General features: G+C 43.3%; 2 protein-coding genes and 1 long non-coding RNA gene across 4 annotated transcripts in view; 2 read left to right on the top strand and 1 right to left on the bottom strand.

Annotated features, from left to right (window-relative positions):
- The first annotated feature begins 307 nt into the window (after positions 1–307).
- Positions 308–11,847, top strand: EPCAM (epithelial cell adhesion molecule). The gene is made up of 9 exons (XM_081904361.1): positions 308–692; positions 6,204–6,308; positions 6,443–6,686; positions 7,293–7,358; positions 7,784–7,844; positions 8,808–8,909; positions 9,225–9,419; positions 10,612–10,653; positions 11,386–11,847. Exons 1-9 carry the CDS (start codon positions 623–625, stop codon positions 11,425–11,427), a joined length of 927 nt encoding a protein of 308 aa, XP_081760487.1. The 5' UTR covers positions 308–622; the 3' UTR covers positions 11,428–11,847.
- On the bottom strand, positions 9,426–15,109 carry LOC309366037. 2 transcript variants are annotated; one of them, XR_014166428.1, is made up of 3 exons: positions 15,018–15,109; positions 12,448–12,671; positions 9,426–9,723 (listed from the first exon to the last, which is right to left on the bottom strand). It is a non-coding gene; the product is annotated as an uncharacterized lncRNA (long non-coding RNA). The 2 variants fall into 2 exon arrangements; XR_014166429.1 differs by lacking the exon at positions 9,426–9,723 and adding an exon at positions 11,494–11,908.
- A 3,898-nt stretch (positions 15,110–19,007) lies between these two features.
- MSH2 (mutS homolog 2) overlaps positions 19,008–21,656 on the top strand; it is a 51,252-nt gene continuing 48,603 nt past the window's right edge. The window contains exon 1 of the mRNA XM_081903843.1: positions 19,008–19,358. Coding sequence (XP_081759969.1) covers positions 19,088–19,358 — 271 coding nt within the window. The 5' untranslated portion in view covers positions 19,008–19,087. The remainder of the gene's footprint in view (positions 19,359–21,656) is intronic.

Raw genomic sequence — 21,656 nt, 5'->3', positions numbered from 1 at the left:
GTAACCCGAGGTACCACTGTAAATTGTGAAAACACCACCCATCCCCATTTTTTTAAGTTACATTCAGACGGCGCTCCAGCAGGATCCACCTGCATTCCCTCAGACAGCAGGTGCCAGGCGCCTCTTACCTCAGCACCCGCCCTGCCCCTCTCCAAGGTGTCTCGCGCCGGAAAAGTCCATATATGGCCAACCGGGCGGGCAGGTGAGCCTCTTTCGCCTCGGCCGCCGGACTCGCCCCGCCCCGCTGGCCGCTCCCAGTTTCGCTCAGGTGGCGCTGCGGGCTATAAGCGCTGGCGGGAGCCCCGAGAGACTCATTTGTCCTTCGAAGGAGGAAGCGGGAGCGCGCGAGTGAGAGAAAGCGAGCGACACAGGTGTCAGGGGAGGCGGCGTCTGAGAGGAGGCCCCAGGTGCAACCTGAGACGTCGGGCGCGGCCGGCCGAGAGGGGGCTTGGTCTACCTGCGGAACCTGCTGAGCAGCTTGAGCGTCTTCGCGAGGGGAGAAAGGGCGCCGCGGAGCCTCGAGGAGAAGGCGCGTCGAAGCAGCGCTCCTCTTTATTACTATTTTTTAAAATTTTACTTATTTTGCCTCCTTTGCCTACCTGTTCCTTCAACTTGCCCAGCGATGGAGCTGCCCCGCGGGACCGTCTACCTGGCGCTGGCGATGCTGGCGCTCGCCGCCACCGTGAACTGCAGTACGTATCCGTCGAGGAAGGCTCCTTCTCTTTCCCCTTCCTTCTCTGCTGCTCCTTCCTCCGACTATCCGCTCCTGTGAGGGAGTTTAATGGCGCCTTGCCCGGAGAGAGCCCCTTCAGGAGCGAGGCGAGCTGTGCCTGCTCGCCACAAAATGGCGCCCCGTCGGGGCGGGGAGGGAAGGGGCGAGGCGCTTCTTCTCACCGGGGCAGAAAGAGCTTCGGTTTGCCTTCAGTGGGTGGCGGGGTGGGTGGGGGTTAGGGGACAAGGGCTGGGGGTGTACCTGGCTGCCCCCCGTCGAGGATCCTGCTGCTTGGGAAAGAGCTCCCTGGAGAGAGAGCGAGGGCCTCCGAGGAGAGTAGCGGGTGGCGGCCGGACTCAAGCGGGGTCCTCGGGGGAGTTTTTCTTCAGATTTTGACTCCACTGGAGTGGTAGGTCTACTCACCGAGAGTAGATCCGTCGAAGTCAAGGGACGGATTTGGATCATCTGGAAGTCTTAACTTAGCTAGGTACAACCCCGCGCCTCGAAGACTTCCCGTCCTGGAAACTAACATATATATGCTTTCGTAGATTTTCACGGGTACAGGAATGCAGGTTTTGGTGTCCTCGGGTGTCTTCCCGTGTAAAAGTTGGGGTGTCTAGGCGACGTTTCGACGAGGTCTCACTCGTCATCTTCAGTGAGCACCAGCCTGAAGATGACGAGTGAGACCTCGTCGAAACGTCGCCTAGACACCCCAACTTTTACACGGGAAGACACCCGAGGACACCAAAACTAACATATATATATATATATATATATATGCATTTCAGAACTTAGATTGAGGTTATTATTTTAAAAAAAGGTGTGCTGAAATGTGGGCAGTATATAGTATTAGTGCGTGTCTCAGGTGAAGCAGCGCTTCAATATGGTTATGCCGATATTCACTATAACTTGTCTGAAGAAATGAGAGGTAAGGCCAACTTGGGCTCAGCAGCTACAGGGTTCCTTCCTTGAATGTCGTCGGAATTTTTTATTTATTTTGTGTCGTGTCTCAAGTTAAGGAATTCCCTGTGCAGAAGAAACTTTCTTCCCCTACCCCCCCCCCCACATCTAAGCGTTGCCAGAGGTACTCTTCTTTCCAGGGACCGTTGCCTTTCAAACGTTGGCCCCCCTCCCTCGCCCCCCAGGTTTGCCTCGAAAGAACAGGAATGAGGCTCAGTCTGTGACATCACAAAGAGGAAGTAGTTTTAAAATACATAGCTGTTGAACTGCTAGGTGATGTTCAGAGTTTGGCCTCACCACTAGGGGGAGTGAGGTGGCTGGGGGGGGGGCAGGTGAGATGTTTGAGGATAGGACTGTGTTTACTATACAACCTGCCCTGCAACTCCCTACCGTTGTGGCTTGTGGGTGTGGTGGAGGACACTGACCCATTGCCAATGCTAGGTCCAGTTGGCCACTAGAATGATGGTGTCATCTTAACCCTTCCTCTCGGACAGTAAAATTTCCTGGAGCAGCCCTGGTGTCGGAACCTTCTAGGGCTGTGATATTAACGGATCAATCACCTGATTAACCAAAGCAGCCTTCTTTTTCCTCTCCTGCTGCTGTGTATTCTATGGGTGACTGAGCTGACGTGTGTAAATAGAAGGCTCATCAGTGTTGGTTATATCTGCTGTCGGATGGGAGTGCCATCAATATGATTGTTTTGTACAGTTTACAAGCCCATGGGGTTAAATGGGCTGCAAGGAGCACAAGAGCTGTTGCGGCCATTGCTGGGCACCTCTTCCATTAGGAAGAGAAGAGGCTTCATTGTTATATAGTTCTAAGAGCCCTGGAAAGAACAGGCTAGTAACTTTTGCTTTCCTTTTTAATCTGTGTCAGCTCCTATGTGATTCCTGTTGGTAAATGGAAGCCCATCCCTGAGGCCTTGAGGTGCTTTCAGATTTCACATTTCCTGGTAGCAGAAATAAAGCAGAGCAGAGATGTGACTGGCTCCTTTCTGCAATTGAGACTACACCCAGGGTTAGGGGAGGTGCCTGAGAGCAAATCTGGTCTTCTATTAGAGGAGAGATAACATTTGTAAAATTTCTGTTGAAAATGCCCATGTGTTGTGACTCTTGCTGAAGGAGTGTTTCTTAGTATGTCCCAAATAAGTTTCTTCTATATAACCATCTGTCACCAATTTTCAAACCCGCACTTAAAATTTGAATATTGGTAGCATGAATTATTAAAAATCTAGCATCTCATGTGTAGCTAGTAGAGCATCTCACACTTTATTTTTTTAAAAAAAGGCAGTAGCTGTTTCCTTCCTGGAGAGAGAACCAAATCCTTTAAATGTGTGTATTCAAATTATTCAACACGCAAGTCTTAAAATTTTGTTTTAGATTAGTGACTTCCTCCACTGAGTTCTTGAATCTTTTTTTCTTTAGACTTTGAGAGGAAGCTGCCTTATACAGAATCAAGCCATTGAGGCATTCAGCTCTGTAGCGTCTACTCTGACTGGCAGCAGATCTCCAGAGTTTCAGATGGGACATTCCCAGCCCTCTCTGGAGATGCCAGGAATTGAACCTAGGATATTTTACATCCAAAGCACATGCTCTGCCACTGAGCTATAACTCTTTCCAGTGGAAATTGCAGTCATAGATTTGTAGAGTTGGAAGGGTCACCCAACTCCCTGCAATGCAGGAATCTCAAATAAAGCATCCATGACAGATGTCCATCAACCTCTGCTTAAAAACATTCAAGGGTGCTTATTCCACTATCGAACAGCTCTGTCAGAAAGTTCTTCCTGGTGTTTAGTCGGAATCTCCTTTCTTGTAACTTGTATCCATTGGTTCAGTTTCTACCCTCCAGAGCAGGAGAAAACAAGCTTGTTCCCTCTTCCATGAGATAGCTCTTGAGATATTTGAAGATGGCTATCATATCTCCTCTCAGTCTCCTCTTTCCCAGGCTAAACATAGCCAGCTCCTTCAAGTGTTCCTCATAAGGCTTAGTTTCCAGACCCTTGATCATCTTGGTTGACCTTCTCTGCACATGTTCCAGCTTGTTAACATCCTTAAATTGTGGTGCCCAGAACTGGATGCAATATTTCAAGTGTGGTCTGACTAAGGCAGAATAGAGTATACTGTGACTTCCCTTGATCTGGACACTATACTTCTCTTGATTCAGCCTAGAATAGCATTAGCTATTTTTGTTCCTGCATCACACTGTTGACTCAGGTTAAGCTTGTGGTCCACCAAGACCTCTAGATCCTTTTCACTTGTACTGCTAGTAAGCCAGATGTCCCCCATCCTATATTGGTGCACCTGGTTCTTCCTGCCTAGGTGCAGAACCTTACATTTGTCCCTATTGAAATTCATTTTGTTAGCTTGCGCCCAGTTCTCCAATCTGTTAAGGTCATTTTGAATTCTAATTCTGTCTTCTGCGGCATTAGGTACCTCTCCCAGTTTGGTGTCATCTGCAGAATTTTATGAGCGTCCCCTCAATTCCTTCATCCAAATCATTTATAAAGACATTGAACAACAACGGGCCCAGGACAGAACCCTGTCGTACCTCACTTGTCTCTTTTTTCCAGGATGACAAGGAGCCATTAATGAGTACTCTTTGGGTTCAGTCAGTCAACCAGCTACAAATCCACCTAACGATTACCTCTTTCATTCCACATTTTACCAGCTTCCTTGCAATAATATCATGGGGGACTTTGTCAAAAGCCTTACTGAAATCAAGATACACTATGTCCACAGCATTTCCCTGATCCACCAAGTTTGTAATTCCATCAAAAAAAGAAATTGGATTGGTATGGCATGACTTATTTTTGAGAAGCCCATGCTGGGTCTTGGTAATCACAGCATCCTTTTCTGAATGCTCCCAGACCAACTATTGAATTATCTGTTTTAGGACATTCCCTGGTATCTATGTCAAGCTCACTGATCAGTAGTTACCTGGGTCTTCCTTCCCCCCCTTTTTGAGGATGGGGATGACATCTTCAAAAGCAGAAGATTCCCGCTTTGCTCCTCCTATCTAGCCAGTGGGAGCAACACACTGTAATTTCTTACTTATTTCCAAACCAGGGGGGATTTGATTTAAATGAAATTGATTTAAATCACTAGTCAGTAAGACTTGATTTAAATCATTTTTTTACAGAAAGACAATCTTGCTGGTATAATCTTAATATTTACAACCAGATGAAGGTTTCATTTTTGGAATAATAAACTTTCAAGGGAGTTTTTACAGTTATATAAAAAATTACTATTCTATTAGAAATACATAGAAAGATAATTATGAAATTATTGTGAGGTTTAATAAGTTAACAATTTATATTTGGACAACTTTTCTGCTGTACTTTATTGGAAGGAGAAAAATAATCATTTCCTTAATAACAATTTAAACAACTTATTTAACTAAAACAATAACATTATAGCATATGTATCCATGTTTGTAAACTGATGTGGTTAGAGACTTGATTGTTTGGACAATGTCAGGTGAGCCCTGGGAAGAAGGGCCTGAAACCAGTGAACTCTTATTAGTTGACTGGCAAGCACTTCAAGGTCTCGCCAAGGACTTACAGATCCCAGTTACTATTTCCACCACTACCCCTTTGGATTTGCTTCTACATTCAGTGCATATTCTGTACAGTTAAGTGTTAGTGCAGTTGTTGGAACCCGGTGGGATTGGGAAGAGGTTGCTAGCCCTGAAGTGCCTTCAGCACTTGCCTCAAGTCTGAGTTGCACAGACCTGCAGCTGACTCGCACAATTATTGCACAAATATCCCAAGACTTGAGTATTCTGCTCACAAGGTTACACTTTCATTTTTACTGCTTCACACTTAGCTACTCATCAAACCACTCAGAACTTAGCATTTAAGAAGTATGGGGTTGATTCTGTGTATATAAATTTGCAAAGGAACAATGGGATTAAGTTTTTTCCCTTAACTTAAATAGAAACCTATCTTTAGAAAGATTTTTCCTCCAAAAGCATTTTATTTATAAAAAAATCAATTTACCGGTAAATAAAAAACCCCCATTTTAATAAATCATTACTTTTTATCTACCCTGATCCAAACTAGAGATTGTGGTTTGTTCTTGATGTTGTTTGAGCAAAACAGATCTCTGGTTTGGATGTAGCATTGTTTGTTCCTGCTTGCTAGAAGGGAATAGTAAAGCAGGAGTCTACTGTGTGCTGATGGTAAACAATGTAAATACTTTGATATGCAAACTGTACTGTTTTGATAACATTATTACAATGCACCAGAAGGAAGTAATTTCAGGAATATTACATAAACACAAGACACTTTTGGAATGGGCCTCTTTTTAAGTTAAAAATCAGTACACTTGAATTAAACCATTTCTTCTTAAAATGATAACTTCATCTGAGCTTTGATTTCTGGTGTCAGTTGTTGGCTTTATCTTGAGTGCTTGGAGATCTACCGAGAGACAGACTTTTTCTTCCTCCCTCAGAAATGAAGACATTTACTTGCCTATTTGGTGCATGGTATCTGACTGGTTTCCTTCCTAACTGATACATTTAATTATTACAGGTTGCTTATGCCTGAACAACAAGCACGTGGTAAACTGTACTTCAATTAGCAATACATGCAGGTGCACAAGTTTTGGGTCCAATGTCACAGTGGACTGTGGAACATGTGAGTACAACAACTCCTGGATAACTTGCTTCAGTTTTAAATATGAGCTGGGAAGCCCTAGCATTCCAGCAGAATCGTACATTTAAAACTGAAATGGTAACTTTAAATGTGGTTCTTTGCCATCTTATTTTCAGTGTCTTCAAAATGCCTGCTGATGAAAGCAGAAATATACCGCAAAAACTCTGGCAGAAGTAATAGACCACAACATGCTATTAGAGACAATGATGGCATTTATGATCCAGAATGTGATGACAATGGTAACTTCAAAGCTAAGCAGTGCAATGGTACAGACACTTGCTGGTGTGTGAACTCAGCTGGAGTACGAAGAACTGACAAGGGGGGTAAAGACATTAAATGCGATGAAGTAGTAAGGACAAGGTAAGCCTCCAATGAAACTGCATGTACCTTGAAATATAAATATTTGGTGCCAGGCAAATATATAAACATGCAGGTACAAAACATTAATGTTTTATGTCACAGGTGGGCAACCAGCAAGCTACATATGTCCCTCAGCAGTACTCTCTGCAGCTTGCCATGGCTCACTCACTTCCTGTGTTGCCAAGCTGATCAGCAATAAATGCAGAAATAGATTTCCCCTGCACTGAGAGCTGCGTGGGAGTGTGGTTTAATTTCTTCCTTGCACTACAAGGCACTCCTAATACAGCCAATATCACTGTCCCCACACTGCTAATAGTAACCTAAGCCACTTTGTCTGCTTCAGAGCATGGGGATTAAAGTGAATATACAGCCCTGTGCACTGCCTGCCACACAATTTGCCCAGTGGTATGTGTCTCCAAATGTCTAGCCCTGCAGATGTGGCTCTAGGAGTGGTGGTGTTTGAGGTTGCTCACTCCTTATATTGTCAAGTTTGTTCCCACTGTAATTTTACAAATAAAAGATTATTTGAAATCCTATTTCTTAAGCTTGTATTTAATGTGTGGAATCGGCCAGCTAAATTCCTGAGAGCAATACTTTATTTTTCAGCTGGATTTCGATGGAAATGAAGCACTCTGGGACAGAAACTGATTTGGACAAACCTAGCCTTGAGAGGTATGTCTTTAGTCTGTTTGAAGTAATTAGGATTGCAAAACATACAATTTCTAGGGATGGGGATGTTCTTCAGAATGTAGTTCAAAAGGAAGTGATTTGTATACTAATGCAGTGTTAACTTCCTCCAAAGCCATTGTTCTTGCTATACTGCATCTACACTTGGCTTGTTTAACTGATGCTGGTAGCAAAATATAAGTGGGCTGGTTTAAGCCAGCTTTGCCTCTGTTTCTGCTAGTGCGAAGTATAGGGAAAGGTGTAAATACAGTTGCAGAAGTTGTAGTTGACAGGAAGGAACCAATAGAAGTTGCTGATGTGTCTCTTAGGGGTTCATGCAAAGATGTTAGATTGTTGTTAGAGGATGACACAAGATTCAATTCTAAATCACATGTTCAAGTACTAACAGTTTCTAATTCTTGTCTTTGTAGTGAAATCAGAAATGAACTTTCTCAGCGTTACAAATTGAATAAAAATCACATAACTGCTACGGTATGAACAGCAATTTTTGCAGATTTTCTGTCATATTTAGATTCCTACAGACAATTTTGTGCTAGTATTCACATACAGTTATACTTCGGGTTACAGATGCTTCAGGTTACCTTTTTTTGGGTTGCGGACTGCTGAAACCTGGAAGTACTGGAACGGGTTTCTTCTGAGTTTTGGTGGTCGCGCATGTGCAGAAGCGCTAAATTGTGCTTTGGCAGACACGCCAAATTGCAACCCGCATGTGTGCAGGTGCGCTACTGCGGTTTGTGGACGCTGCGGGTTACAAACGTGCATCCCACATGGATCACGTTCGCAACCCGAGCGTCCACTGTATTTCTAAAAATGGCCTTTAAGCTTTCAAGATAGAGGAGATATACTTGAACCCCGACGTTAAATATTTAATTTTACTATATAAAGGACTTTCTGTTGTAAGTATTTTATATTAATTTAAAAAGCCCAGCTAAAAGCAAAATATACTGAAGGGAAAACATAAAAGAATCGAGAAGGTTCAAGAGGGAGTCCCCCAGAATTCCCAAGAACAAGTTTTAAGAATGGAACGTATTAGGCTTCACAAAAAATGTGCCTCTTTATAGCTTCCACCTGTAATTCCATAGCCTGCTAATTCAAGACGTTTTGTCAGTGTTTGTATCATACAGCTGTGATATTTGAACTGTTATATTAATCTCTTTTGATACAAGTTCTTGAAACAAACAAACCACTTGTCTTAAAGTGTATGTTTTATATATTCTGTAAACTGCCCAGAGTGACTGGGGAAACCCAGCCAATTGGGCAGGGTGTAAATAATAAAATTATTAATATTTATTATTATTATTACTATAGTACTATTCAAAAAGAACATGATTTTTAAACTCCAAGAGATTTCTAAAAACCTAACAAAGTCACATTCTGTTCATATATTTATTTATTGGTTATGTGGATCTAATTGCTGTGTTTTCTTCATCCCAGTATGAAAAGCCTTTCGTTTTTATCGAACTGAAACAAAATGCTTCAGAGAAATCTGCCACAGATGTAGATATAGTTGATGTGGCGTATTATTTTGAAAAAGATGTAAGTATACCAGTCCTTTTGTTCAAGGTAGAATAGAATGGTTTGTGTAAACTCAGTGCTTTACAGGCAATGACTGATTTACGCTTGTCCAGTTTATATGCAATTGGGCACATGTGCAGTGTGGTGACCCGTAAGTGACCAGAAAAGGGGGCGGAACAGGGTGGGGACGTAATAGGCTTGTGCGCGCTCCACCAATGTGCATGGGGATCAGAAATGTAACCCCACACAAATCAGTAGTTGCCTGTATTTCAGTGATTGGATATTGCTTGGACTGCTTACTCCAAAAGTGAGTAACTAGGGCTTTTACTCTTTCAGATCAAAGGGGACCCTGTGATTATAGGACCAAGTCTTACCCTTGACAGTTCAACAGGATCTCTTCAATCTAATGATGTTATAATCTACTATATTGATGACAAGGCACCAGAGTTCACAATGCAAAATTTGAATCCTGGAATTATTGCTGTAATTGTGATTATAATACTGGCCATAGTTGCTGGTATTCTTGTACTGGTATGTTTTTCTAACTATATAAGATACTTTAACCCCATTCTTCAGGTTAAAAATGTTCCAGAGTTGTGTAATAAGGCAACAGTCGCAGTAGCAGCAGATATAAAATAGCTAGTTATAATATAATGGAACTTGGTATCTGAAGCCTCTATTTCAGCAGAGACTTTTGTACCAGATGAACCTCCTTGGGCGAGTATTCTGAAGGTTGGGGGACCTGAAGGGCCTCCTGGGAGGATCTTTAAGGTTGAATAGCTTCATGTATTGTGTCCAAAGTAGTAGTATCTTATGTGGAAATAGCTATTCACTCCTGAATAGGATAAGAATAAGCGAGGTAAATACTTGACCGTCATACATGCTATAGGCTGAATTTAGGTAATAGGAAAATATCATAGTGAGAACAAATGTCCAGTTAAAGAAGCGGCATGCAAACTTTTCGGAGACCATATCGTAAGTCTCTGTAACGGGTAGACACTGGTGTGGGTGGCTGCTGCTGTGAAATATGCTCATTCCAGTCCAGTTTTCATACCTTGGTCCAAATTACAGAAAGAAATGGAAAAAGGTGCTTAAACAGAGTTGGATCACTGGATCATTATTCTCACAATTGACTATATTGATTGACAGTGGCTCTCCGGGCTTTCATTCCAGGGGTCTTTCCCCGTCCTACCTGGACATGCCAGAGGCTAAATCTTCAACCTTCTGTATGCAGTGCATGTGCTCTACCACTGAGCTACTGTGCTTTCCACAGTGACCTGGCTTGCAGTGATAAAAATAAATTCTTATAGTAGATGAGACTTGGTCCTGTGTGCACATGAACCAAGCCCACCCATGAGACAGGGCGCAGCACCTCCCTCAGACAGCAGAATCACAATGGCTGCTTACAGATCCACTCATCTTTCCTGCCCCACTTGTGAAACACCTGAACTTGAGGAAAGCTGGAGCATTCTGGTGGGACACTGTGGCGGGGTGCGGGGACAGGAGGTGGCAATTCCTGTTTGTCTTAGGTGGTGAAACGGGCTGGGCCATCCCTGCTTTCAGGTCTCATAGGCAACATGGACCTGACTGGCCAGAAGGTTTTATCATTTAGGGGACCTCAGTGAATGGGACCTGGGAAGTCGTAGATGTTGCATGAGTGTTCTGTGGATCCTTGAACTGCTAAGCTTTGCAAAAACGGTGTAACCTGTTGCTCTCCCTGCAGGTCTTTACTAGAAGAAAGAAGGGGAAATATGAAAAAGCTGAGGTGAGTTTTAAGAAATCAGAATCAAAGGAACTGTTAAGAATTTAAACAATAGCATAGTACTATAAAAATTCCTCTGACCTTGTAACATCTGAGGTGCATATTTTACGGCTTATTCTAGCTTCTTGTGGTTCATTTTTTAATTTTTTTAAAATTGTTTTTAATGTTGTATGTAAAATTGTTTTGACCTGCCCTGTGACCTTAGTGTGAAGAGTGAATAATAAAACAAAATAATAATGAAAACTATAATCTAGCAAGAAAGTGAACAGGAACAATTCTCAGGTTCTTACAGTATCTATTTGCTTAACTTGCCATGCAATAAGTTGCTGAAAGGTTCATATGCCATGTTTGTAACAAGTATGGCCAACATTCTGTGTGTGAGAGAGGGAATGTGTTTTGACATCTAACAGTTTGGGGAGTCACTTAAATGCTGCACACAGGAAATATTATTTTCTAGAGAGCTTAGGATCTGATACATACATTGGCCCAGGAAAGTGGTTTTTTATGTAGTAAAAACAAAACTGCAATTACAGCTTTCTGGATTGTTCTGTAGACAAATTCAGCCAAAAAGCTGAACATATGATATTATTGGGGGCAGGGGGAGTTACATTTAGCAAAAATTAGTTTCTAGGCTGGTGACTGGTGTCCATTCTATTGGTAATATTAATAGATGAACATGTTCTAAAGGCATCAAAACTGAAAAGGAATAAAACTCTCTTTTTTGTGTGTCTTCAGGTAAAGGAAATGAACGAAATGCACAGAGAACTAAACTCGTAATTGCTGTAACACGAAATAAGGATAAACATGGCAAAAGCATGTAAACTGAAGATTACCTGTAGAGACTTTTTTTGTTTAAATACTTCCTTATAGTTTAATAAAAGGATTACTTCAAATTTTGACACTAGACTAAATTTTGCTGGGCTGTAATCCATTTTTTAAACATTTTTACTAGTTGGGCAAGATGAACGTCCTTTCTTTGTGTAAAATTACTGATGCCTTTTTGTTGGATGTATGTTAAATAACTGTTTTGTATAAACTTTTTTGAGGTGTCTAGTAAGTTTCTAAATGAATTTGGCCACCTTGCATCTCTTGCAGATCATGGAATATAGTGTGTGTGGGTTTTTTAATGCTTGTAAATATTTCCCTTCAAATTTGCTTTTTTTTTTACAAGTAATTTTAATAAATTCTGAAAATCTTTTCGGCTTTTCTGTGGTATTTCTAAGAATGACTTAATGGAACACTTCCCGATATCTTCATTCTAGTTTTATAGACAGATAACTCTAATTAGATTAGCATTTAGGAAAAAGGCATTTTGATATAATAGAATTGTAGAGTTGGAAGAGAGCCCAAGGGTCATTTAGTCCAACCCCCTGCAATACAGGAATCTCAGCTAGGTCATCAATGACAGATGGCCATCAACCTCTACTTAAAAACCTCTGGTGAAAGAGACCACCATCTCCCGAGGGAGTCTATTCCACTGTTGGAAGAGGTCTTGCTGTCAAAAAGTTATTTCTGATATTGATCGGAATCTCCTTTTTTTGTAACTTGAATCCATTGGTTCAGGTGCCATGCCACTTACTTGGCAGTAACTTCTATTGAACAGAGAACGTTTGAGTAAACAGGTATAGGACTGGGCTGCAGGGAGGAAAGTCTGAAGAGTAACAGAAGTGCAAAGAAGTACTTGGCTGGAGGACAGCAGAGCTATCATTTGGTGCACATTTTCCTTAGGAATAAATTCCACTGAAGACTGCATGCCTAGGATTTATTAATTTTAGATACCGGTAGTTATGTTCCCACCTTTTGCTATACCTGTCTAAAAGGGAACCTTTGGCCCTCTAGATGTTCCTGAACTGCAGCTCGTCATTCTCCCTTGCCATTGGCCATTCTTGCTGTAGCTGATGGGAGTTGTAGTTGAGAAATATCTGGGGGAAGAAATATTCCTTTCTCCATCTGAAGTGTGGTGTGGAAAGTTATCTTCAACCTTTTCTGACTCTGGACTCACTTTTCACCCAAACATAAACCTGAGGACCCATTTTTTTTAAATTTTTTATTATTATTTATTAAAAAGCATTTTTAATACACATATATTACAAATATACAAACATACATTTCATACAATCCTTAAAAGTGTTCAAACATACCATCCACCACCCCTCAACCCACCTTTGTGTTTGACTTCCAATCTAATCAATTGCCATTTCTTTCCACTTCTATTACTTTCACACACCTTTAACCTAATTTCATACTTTTTCTGTTACACATTGTTATCCATCTTATTTAGTATTTCAGTATTTGAAACGGAACTTCTTCATTCTAATAGTTCTGATTTTTCGATATGGTTTTGCAAGTATCTTTTAAAACACCTTCCAGTCCCTGTCAATCTTCTCTTTTGAGATCCTTCCAATTTCTCCCATTGTTTTGGATATATTGTTTTTTTTTATATAAATTTTTATTGAATTTTCACATTTTATACAGACACACACACAAAACAATACAAAAGACACACATATATAATTTCATATCCTTACTTTCCTAACCCTCTTTCCCCGACTTCCCCCCACCCCCCCATACATCCCAATTTCCATATTTCATTCAGCAAGTTCTTATCCCTCTCCTTAACCTATTCTTGTTATATTTAAAACTTAGTTCTTTTTGTTAGGCCAAATTTTGTTTGTCCCATTCTCTTATATACATTAGATCCTTTTTCTAAGATCGACCTAGGTTCTTGTACCATAAATTTCCCCTTTTTTATATTAAAATATAAATCAAAATGACAAAACACAAAAGTCATAAGTTTTTAAAAGTTCTGCTTTCCCCCTCCCTCCCCCGGTTTCTGTCCCTTCCCAAATAAAATGTCCACCCATACAACTCCTAGCCCGGATTCCTCACATCAGAGACCTTTAAGTCTCTGTCAGTCTCTCTCTGTCTATTTTGTTGGTAGTCCTTTTTGTTGGTCTTCAGGTCTCGAGGGATATCTGTCACAGTTACATCATTTTCTCTCACTCCAAACCTAATTGAAAAAACTTGCTGCCAAAGCTCTACCAAAGATCCCCCATATTCAAAGTCATAAAAGTCAGAAAAGAGGAGGAAGTCCCAGTTGTGTTTCTTTGCTCTTTTAACTTCCAATATTCCATAGTATCCAGGGATTTCCTCCTTTACTTTTCTCATCTTTCTCATCTTTCCATAATTTGTAATCCAAAAGACTTCTTCTTTGTTTCCTAACCACGTAGGTTTCTGCTTAATATTTTCTGTCTGTCCTTTTCCCCCTCCTTCCTCCTTTTCCACCAATTCCAATGATGTCTTTTCTGATTCAACTGCAGAATCTTTCACAGTCAAATCCTTTGTTCCATCAGCAGGATTGCTTGTTTTGGAAATCAAGGTCATAAGTTGTTTGTCCATAGCCATAACCTGCTCTTGTAAGGTTCCCACGAGAAGAAAGGTTCTTTCTATTTCTGCCAGTAATTTTCCTTCTGCAGCCATTGTAATGTCACAAATTCCCCCTAGGGGGATTCCAGTTTCAGAGTTCTTTACCAACAGTCCTATACTTTGTTATTTACTTTGTTTCCAACCACTTCTAGTTAAATGTAACACCTTTAATTCAGAGAGATATAAAGTAATACAGTTCTTATCTTTGTCCATCCGTTTGACAGCTCATTTGACAGCTGTCAAACTCCTGTTCTGTTATGCTAGGATCATACGCGGGACGCTCCCGGATCGGGGGGGGGGTACACAAAAGTTTCCAAAGTTCCTTTTTTCCTTCCAACATAAAAAGAAAACTTGTTCTTTCAAATTCATGGAATATCTTATTAATCTCAAAAGACACAATTTTTTCCGATCTTAGTTCTTCACTCCTTGCTTCAAATTATCTGTATGTAGGGGGGGTGCGGACTTCCCTTTAGCACATCCCCCCCGGTCGTTCCAAATTAAGGGTATAAGTTTTTAAAATCCGAATTTCCTTCTACTCACGGGGTATTTGTTTCCAGTCCAAATATCGGGAAGAAAGTTGACGCTCTCCGGCAATGGCTTGCGGCTTCACTCCACTGAAGTAGCGGTCTACTCCCAGCACCATGTTTTGGATATATTGTAGTACTCCAATAATTTGGCAAGCCACTCTATTTTTGTCGGTACAATACCGCTTTTCCAATTTTTCGCAATCAATAGCCTTGCGGCTACTGTTGCGTATAAATATAAGGTCTTTTCTTCCTTTAGGCTTCCTGGTACTATTCCCAATAGAAAACCTTCTGGTGTTTTCCTAAATGAATATCTGAACATTTTTTTCATTTCGTTATAAATTATTTCCCAAAACTGTTTGATGTTTAAACACTGGAAAAGGGACTGTGATACATATTTGGTGGAATTGTTTAAACCTGAGGACCCATTTTTTAACCACTTACAATATATTTGCATGGTGGTACTGCTGCTGTTGTGACCCACTTTGGATCAGGCCATGAGCACCAGTATTATGGGGCCTGCTATACTAGCTTGATGAAGGTACATGCATACAAAGGCCGTAAAAAAGACACATTCCATGCTAGGGATCATCAGGAAAGGAGCTGAAAATAAAAATGCCAGTATCACAATGCCATTATATAAATCTATGGTGCAATCACATTTGGAGTACTGTGTATGGTTCTGGTGACCTCGCCTCAAAAATAATATTGTAGAGTTGGAAAGGGGGCAGAAACTGAAAATGGAATTGCTGGACTGTGGAAAACATCAGGGAAAAATATTTCATACAGAACTAAGAAAGCAAAAGTTGAACAGACCAGTGGTTGTGAAAGTTATGTGAAGGATTAATGAAAATTATGTGAAGGATTAACATTGGAATGGCTTATTAAGAAATGTAATGTGATATTAGATGATCAGCACTTTGCGAAATTCAGAACATGGGAAGTCACCCAAAGATAAAAATTTTGGCATTTATATTTGGCTTTTTTATTGTATTGCAATTTGGAATGTTTTAATGTGGTTCATTGGATTATTAAATTGGAAAACTTAATAAATATTATATATTTAAAAAAAAACAGAAAAGGGGTAGTGGTGGGCAGATTCAAGGACAAAGAAGAAAATAATTCAGTGTGGTATAGTATAAAAACATTTGTGAAATACAGATGGGTATCTTCAAAATGAGAAGAGGAACATCAGGTGATACTGAGGACAATCCCAGTTGTGTTTTTCAGTGCATTTTTTTCCTGAAAGTGCAGCCTAGAGAAAAAAAAGTTTGAGAACCATTGGTATAAACATGACATGGAAAAAGTGGATACTTTTATGCTTATTCTCCCTATCTCATTCCCCCTGGAAATCCAGTGCAGCTGAATGTTGGAAGATTCAATGTAAAAGAAAGTCAAGACTATGGAACTTCCTCCCACAAGGATGGCCACCAACTTGGATGGCTTTAAAATAGCATAAGGCAAACTCGAGGAGGAGGGGGCTACCAAAAGCTACTAGCCATAACGCCTTGCAGACGTGGGGATACAGGGCATAGCCCGTAACTGGTTGTGCTCTTTTATCTCTGGTCGGGGACAGAGGGTGGCACTAGGGAGGGAAATGTCGTCGCGCCACTCCTTGGTGTGTGGAGTGCCACAGGGTACAATTCTCTCCCCGATGCTTTTTAACATCTTTATGCGCCCCCTTGCCCAGATTATACGGAGCTTTGGGCTGGGCTGTCACCAATATGCTGATGACACTCAGCTCTATCTGCTGATGGATGGCCACACCGACTCGACCCCGAACACACTGATCAGATGCTTGGAAGCTGTGGCTGGATGGTTTCGTGGGAGCCGATTGAAAATAAATCCTTAGAAGACAGAGGTCCTATGGCTAGGTCGGGATGGGATGGGGATGAGAGACCAACTGCCTTCTCTTGTGGGGGCCCAATTAGTGCCATTGCCTTCCGTTAAGAGTTTGGGTGTAATCCTTGACGCCTCCCTTTCCATGGAGGTTACAGCAACAGCTAAGGCGACATTTTTCCACCTTCGCCGCATCAAGCAGTTGGTCCCTTACCTTTCCCGCCCCGACTTGGCCACAGTGATCCATGCGACGGTCATCTCCAGGCTTGACTACTGTAATTCGCTCTACGCGGGGCTGCCCTTGAAGCTGTCCCAGAAACTCCAGCGGGTACAGAATGCTGCAGCGAGGCTCCTCACAGGGTCTCTGCCATGGGAGCATATTCACCCAGTGCTTTTCAAGCTGCACTGGCTCCCGGGGGAGTACAGGGTCAGATTTAAGGTGCTGCTTTTGACCTGTAAAGCCCTTCACGGCCTAGGACCCTCGTACCTACGGGACCGCCTCTCCTGGTATGCCCCACGGAGAGCCTCAAGGTCCATAAATAACAACACCCTAGTGGTCTCTGGCCCTAAGGAAGTTAGATTGGCTTCAACCAGAGCCAGGGCCTTTTCAACTCTGGCTCCGGCCTGGTGGAACGCTCTGCCTCATGAGACCAGGGCCCTGCAGGATCTGATTTCTTTCCGCAGGGCCTGTAAGACAGAGTTGTTCCGCCTGGCCTTTGGCTTGGAGCCAATTTGATTCCCTCCCTCTCTTTTTTGTTTCTTTTCCTTCTCCTCCTGCGATGAGGCTACATTTTAATATTTTGATGTTCCATTATTTTAATGTTGTATTTTATTTTTGTTTTTAAGTTGTAATCATTCATCTTGTTTTTATTATTGCTTGTAAGCTGCTCTGAGCCCGGTCTTGGCTGGGGAGGGCAGGGTATAAATAAAAATTATTATTATTATTATTATTATTATTATTATTATTATTATTATTATATGCTCTGCCTCCACAAGCAGCAACACTTCTGAGCACCAGTTGCTAAATGCCACAGGAGGGGGGGGAGGGTGCTCTTGGGCTCATGCTCTGCTCCCTGGTTTCCCCCATAGGTATCTGGCTGCCCCTTTGAGAGCAGGATGCTGGACTACCTGGGTCATTGTTTTGATCCAGCAGGGCACTTCTTTTTATATTTTTAACTAAGCACATTTAGCAGCGCAGTCCTATGCCTGTCTGCTCAGAAGCCAGTCCCACAAAGTTCAGCGGGGATTGCTGGAGGTATGATAGACAAGGACCACTAAGCAGTGATGCCCGCAGAGCTCAGCAGGGCTGGACTTCCGAGTAAACACAGCAGGTGGGGGCGGAGCATGGCTAAGACCAGGGGTAGGCAACCTAAGGGCCGGGGACCGGATGCAGCCCAATCGCCTTCTCATTCTGGCCTGTGGACGGTCCAGGAATCAACGTGTTTTTGTTGTCGTTTAGTCGTTCAGTCGTGTCCGGCTCTTCGTGACCCCATGGACCAGAGCACGCCAGGCACTCCTGTCTTCCGCTGTCTCCCGCAGTTTGGTCAAACTCATGCTGGTAGCTTCGAGAACACTGTCCAACCATCTCGTCCTCTGTCGTCCCCTTCTCCTTGTGCCCTCAATCTTTCCCAACATCAGGGTCTTTTCCAGGGAGTCTTCTCTCCTCATGAGGTGGCCAAAGTACTGGAGCCCCAGCTTCAGGATCTGTCCTTCCAGTGAGCACTCAGGGCTGATTTCCTTCAGAATGGATAGGTTTGATCTTCTTGCAGTCCATGGGACTCCCATGAGTCTCCTCCAGCACCAGAATTCAAAAGCATCAATTCTTCGGCCTTCTTTATGGTCCAGCTCTCACTGCCATACATCACTACTGGGAAAACCATAGCTTTTTACATGAGTGGATTGTGTGCTTTTATTTAAAATGCATCTCTGGGTTATTTGTGGGGCTCATAAATTCGTTCACCCCCACCCAAAAAAAAATATAGTCCAGCCCACCACATGGTCTGAGGGACGGTGGACCGGCCCACGGCTGAGAAAGGTTGTTTTCTGCTGCTCCAGAGAAGCGGACACGGAGCAATGGTTCCAAACTACAAGAAAGAAGATTCCACCTAAACATTAGGAAGAACTTCCTGACAGTAAGAGCTGTTCGACAGTGGAATTTGCTGCCAAGGAGTGTGGTGGAGTCTCCTCCTTTGGAGGTCTTTAAGCAGAGGCTTGACAACCATATGTCAGGAGTGCTCTGATGGTGTTTCCTGCTTGGCAGGGGGTTGGACTCGATGGCCCTTGTGGTCTCTTCCAGCTCTATGATTCTGTGATTCTAAGGTTGCTGAACCCTGGCTAAGACCCTCATTCATTCATTCATTCATTCATTCATTCATTCATTAGAGAGAGAGAGGGGGGGGGGCAGGAAGGCGAGCCCAAAAGCCTGCCCACCATTTCCAGAGCATGCGCAAAACGGGCCCTGAAAAATCTCACTCGCCGCGGCGCGCGCATCCGTTGCCATGACAATCCGGCAAGGGCTCGTGCGGGCTCCGAGGAGCACGTGACTCGCTACGGCGGCCGAGAGGGCGGCGTGGCAGTCGGCGTCTGAGGAGGCGCGACCAGTAAGCGGGGCGGTTTCTTTTTTTCGGTTGGCGGGAGATTCCGGCAGCATGGCGTCCGACTTCAACGCGGCCTTGGCGGTCTCGGTGGACATCGCCGTCGGCGGCTCCCCCTCGACTTCGGCGCGCGAGGCGTGCTGGCCCGACGGGGCGAACGCCGAGAGCGGCTTCGTGCGCGCCATCCTGGCGCTGCCGGAGAAGCCGGACACCACCGTGCGCTTCTTCGAGCGCGGCGACTACTATACGGTGCATGGAAGGGACGCGCTGCTGGCCGCCGCCGACGTCTTCAAGACGCGGACGGTCATTCGGATGCTGGCGCAAGGTAAGGGCGCCTGGGGGGGGGGGGAGACCTGGGTCCGGAGGCTGCCGGCTCTCGGAAGGGAAATATAAATTACATTTATATTCTGTCTTTCCTTCAAGAAGCTCAAAGTAGCACTCATGATTTTCCTACCTCCTTTTACCTTCCCAACAGCCCAGTGAAGTAGCTTAGGCTCAGAGACAGTGACTGGCCCAAAATTTCTCAGTGAGTTTCAAGGCTGAAGGTAAAGTTGAACCCAAGGACCGCCCCCCACCCCCCGCTCGGCTTAGCCCATTATACCACATGCTTGCTCTTTCAAAGAAAAGATGTGGTAAAAAAAACAACAGCATTAGGGACGGGTCCACAGAATATAAAACACATCTGTTCTTGATGCAATATCCAACAGCTAGGCTGTTAGTTACAGACCCTGTGAAAAAGGCAGATTCCTTTCTCTCTAGGAGCTTCTTAGTCCAAGGAAAACAATTCAAGAACTACCCAAGAGCCATAATTTTTATCTTAGATTTGTAAATTTTATAATGAAATGATTTTAGAATGTTGTATCATTTTATTGTTAGCCGCTCTGAGCCCGGGTTCGGCTGGGGTGGGCGGGATATAAATAATAATAATAATAATTATATTATAAAGGGGGTTGGTCCCCCCCCAGGTTTCTGTCGGACGCTGGCTCTGTTAACATGATGGGGCTGCCTCTGCGTTCGTCACATGCTTTGTTGCCGTTCTTCCAATCATCATTAAGTAAATTCACATGCCGCCCTCCAGCCGAAGGACCCAGGACGGTTCATAACATGCTTTCATAACAACAGCTCCTCTAAGGAAGCTTGCTTGTTTGCTTTTTGTGCTGCCCTTCGGCGGAGGACCGCAGGAAAGCTTTACAATATAAAATGGGAATAAAAAGTAACCCCTTCTTCAACACGCGCATTTTGTTCTTTTTGTTTGGAAGCAGGAAAATAATTCTTTTTCTAACGCAAAGTTGCAGCAACAACAGGAGCTGAAATGAATTGGGGTGGGGGTGGGGGAAGGGCGGGGGAGAAGTGGGAGTCAGCCGCCTGCTGCCGAGGTGGGGGGTGGGGAGTCTGCATGTGGTCAAGTTAAATACGGCATCAAGTTTCGATTGTGCGCTTGTGGGTTTCAGAATCTGCAAGAGTCGGGGTTTGTTTTGGTTGAGATTCCTAGAAATAACACTCATCTATCCAGTGTTTCCCAACCTTGGGCCTCCAGCTGTTTTTGGACTACAATTCCCATCATCCCTTGCCACTGGTCTTGCTAGTCAGGGATGATGGGAGTTGTAGTTCAAAAACAGCTGGAGGCCCAAGGTTGGGAAACACTGAAATGCTATTCAAACAGTTCTGCCAGATCAACAGCTAATTGAGTTATAAAGAAAGCAGAGCCTGTAATTAGAACACAGAAGTAAAGCCAAGAGATTATGTTAACTTCTGAGTTTAAAGCATTAAAAAAAAGTTATATGTGTTTTATTTATTCATTTTCTGCATTTATATCTCAGCTTTTTCTCCAAGGAGCTCAAGGTGGCATACAGTGGTACCTCGGGCTAAGTACTTAATTCGTTCCAGAGGTCTGTTCTTAACCTGAAACTGTTCTTAACCTGAAGCACCACTTTAGTTAATGGGGCCTCCTGCTGCCGCTGTGCCACCACTGCACGATATCTGTTCTCATCCTGAAGCAAAGTTCTTAACCCGAGGTACTATTTCTGGCTTAGCGGAGTCTGTAACCTGAAGTGTATGTAACCCGAGGTACCACTGTATATGGTCCTCCCTCTCCCTTATTTAATCCTCACAACAAGCCTGTGAGGTAGGTTATGCTGGCAGTGAGCTTTGTGGCAAAGTTGGGATTTGAACTCTGTTCTCCAGTGTCCTAGTCCGACATGCTAACCATCACATTGCAATAAATATATACACAAAAGCAAAAAACAAAAAACCAGTTCCATTAAAATGGCCCATTGCTTCAAAAGTCTTGATCACCAGTGGCTCTCAGGTGCCTGAGAAGTGGGAAAGGGCTGTATTTCAATGCTAGAGCACTCTGCTTTCCATACAAAAAAGTTAGTTTCCAAATCCTGGCATCTCCAAGTATGGCTGGGAGAGCTCAGTCAGAAATACTGGAGAGCTTGCTGCCAGTTAGTGTAAATGGTCCTGAGCTGTCTAGATGGACCAAGTGGCCTGTGCAGCACCTTAGTTTTCTCTTTTAGGTTTGGGAAGAGCTGTAAGTTCGGTGGCTGAGCATATGTCTTGCCTGTAGAAGGTCTCAGGTTCAACCCTTGGGCATCTCTAGGTAGTGCTGGGTTAGTCCCAC

The sequence above is a fragment of the Podarcis melisellensis genome (assembly GCF_964234715.1).
Source record: "Podarcis melisellensis genome assembly, chromosome: 3".
NCBI classification, from domain to species: domain Eukaryota; kingdom Metazoa; phylum Chordata; class Lepidosauria; order Squamata; family Lacertidae; genus Podarcis; species Podarcis melisellensis.
This window is presented reverse-complemented; position numbering and strand designations above follow the sequence as displayed.

Excerpts from the sequence above, each read along its gene's own strand:
- EPCAM (XM_081904361.1), top strand. The coding sequence starts at position 623 with ATGGAGCTGCCCCGCGGGACCGTCTACCTGGCGCTGGCGATGCTGGCG. Across the intron at positions 6,687-7,292 it reads GATGAAGTAGTAAGGACAAG|CTGGATTTCGATGGAAATGA; the intron begins GTAAGCCTCCAA and ends TTTATTTTTCAG. Across the intron at positions 7,845-8,807 it reads AAAATCACATAACTGCTACG|TATGAAAAGCCTTTCGTTTT; the intron begins GTATGAACAGCA and ends TCTTCATCCCAG.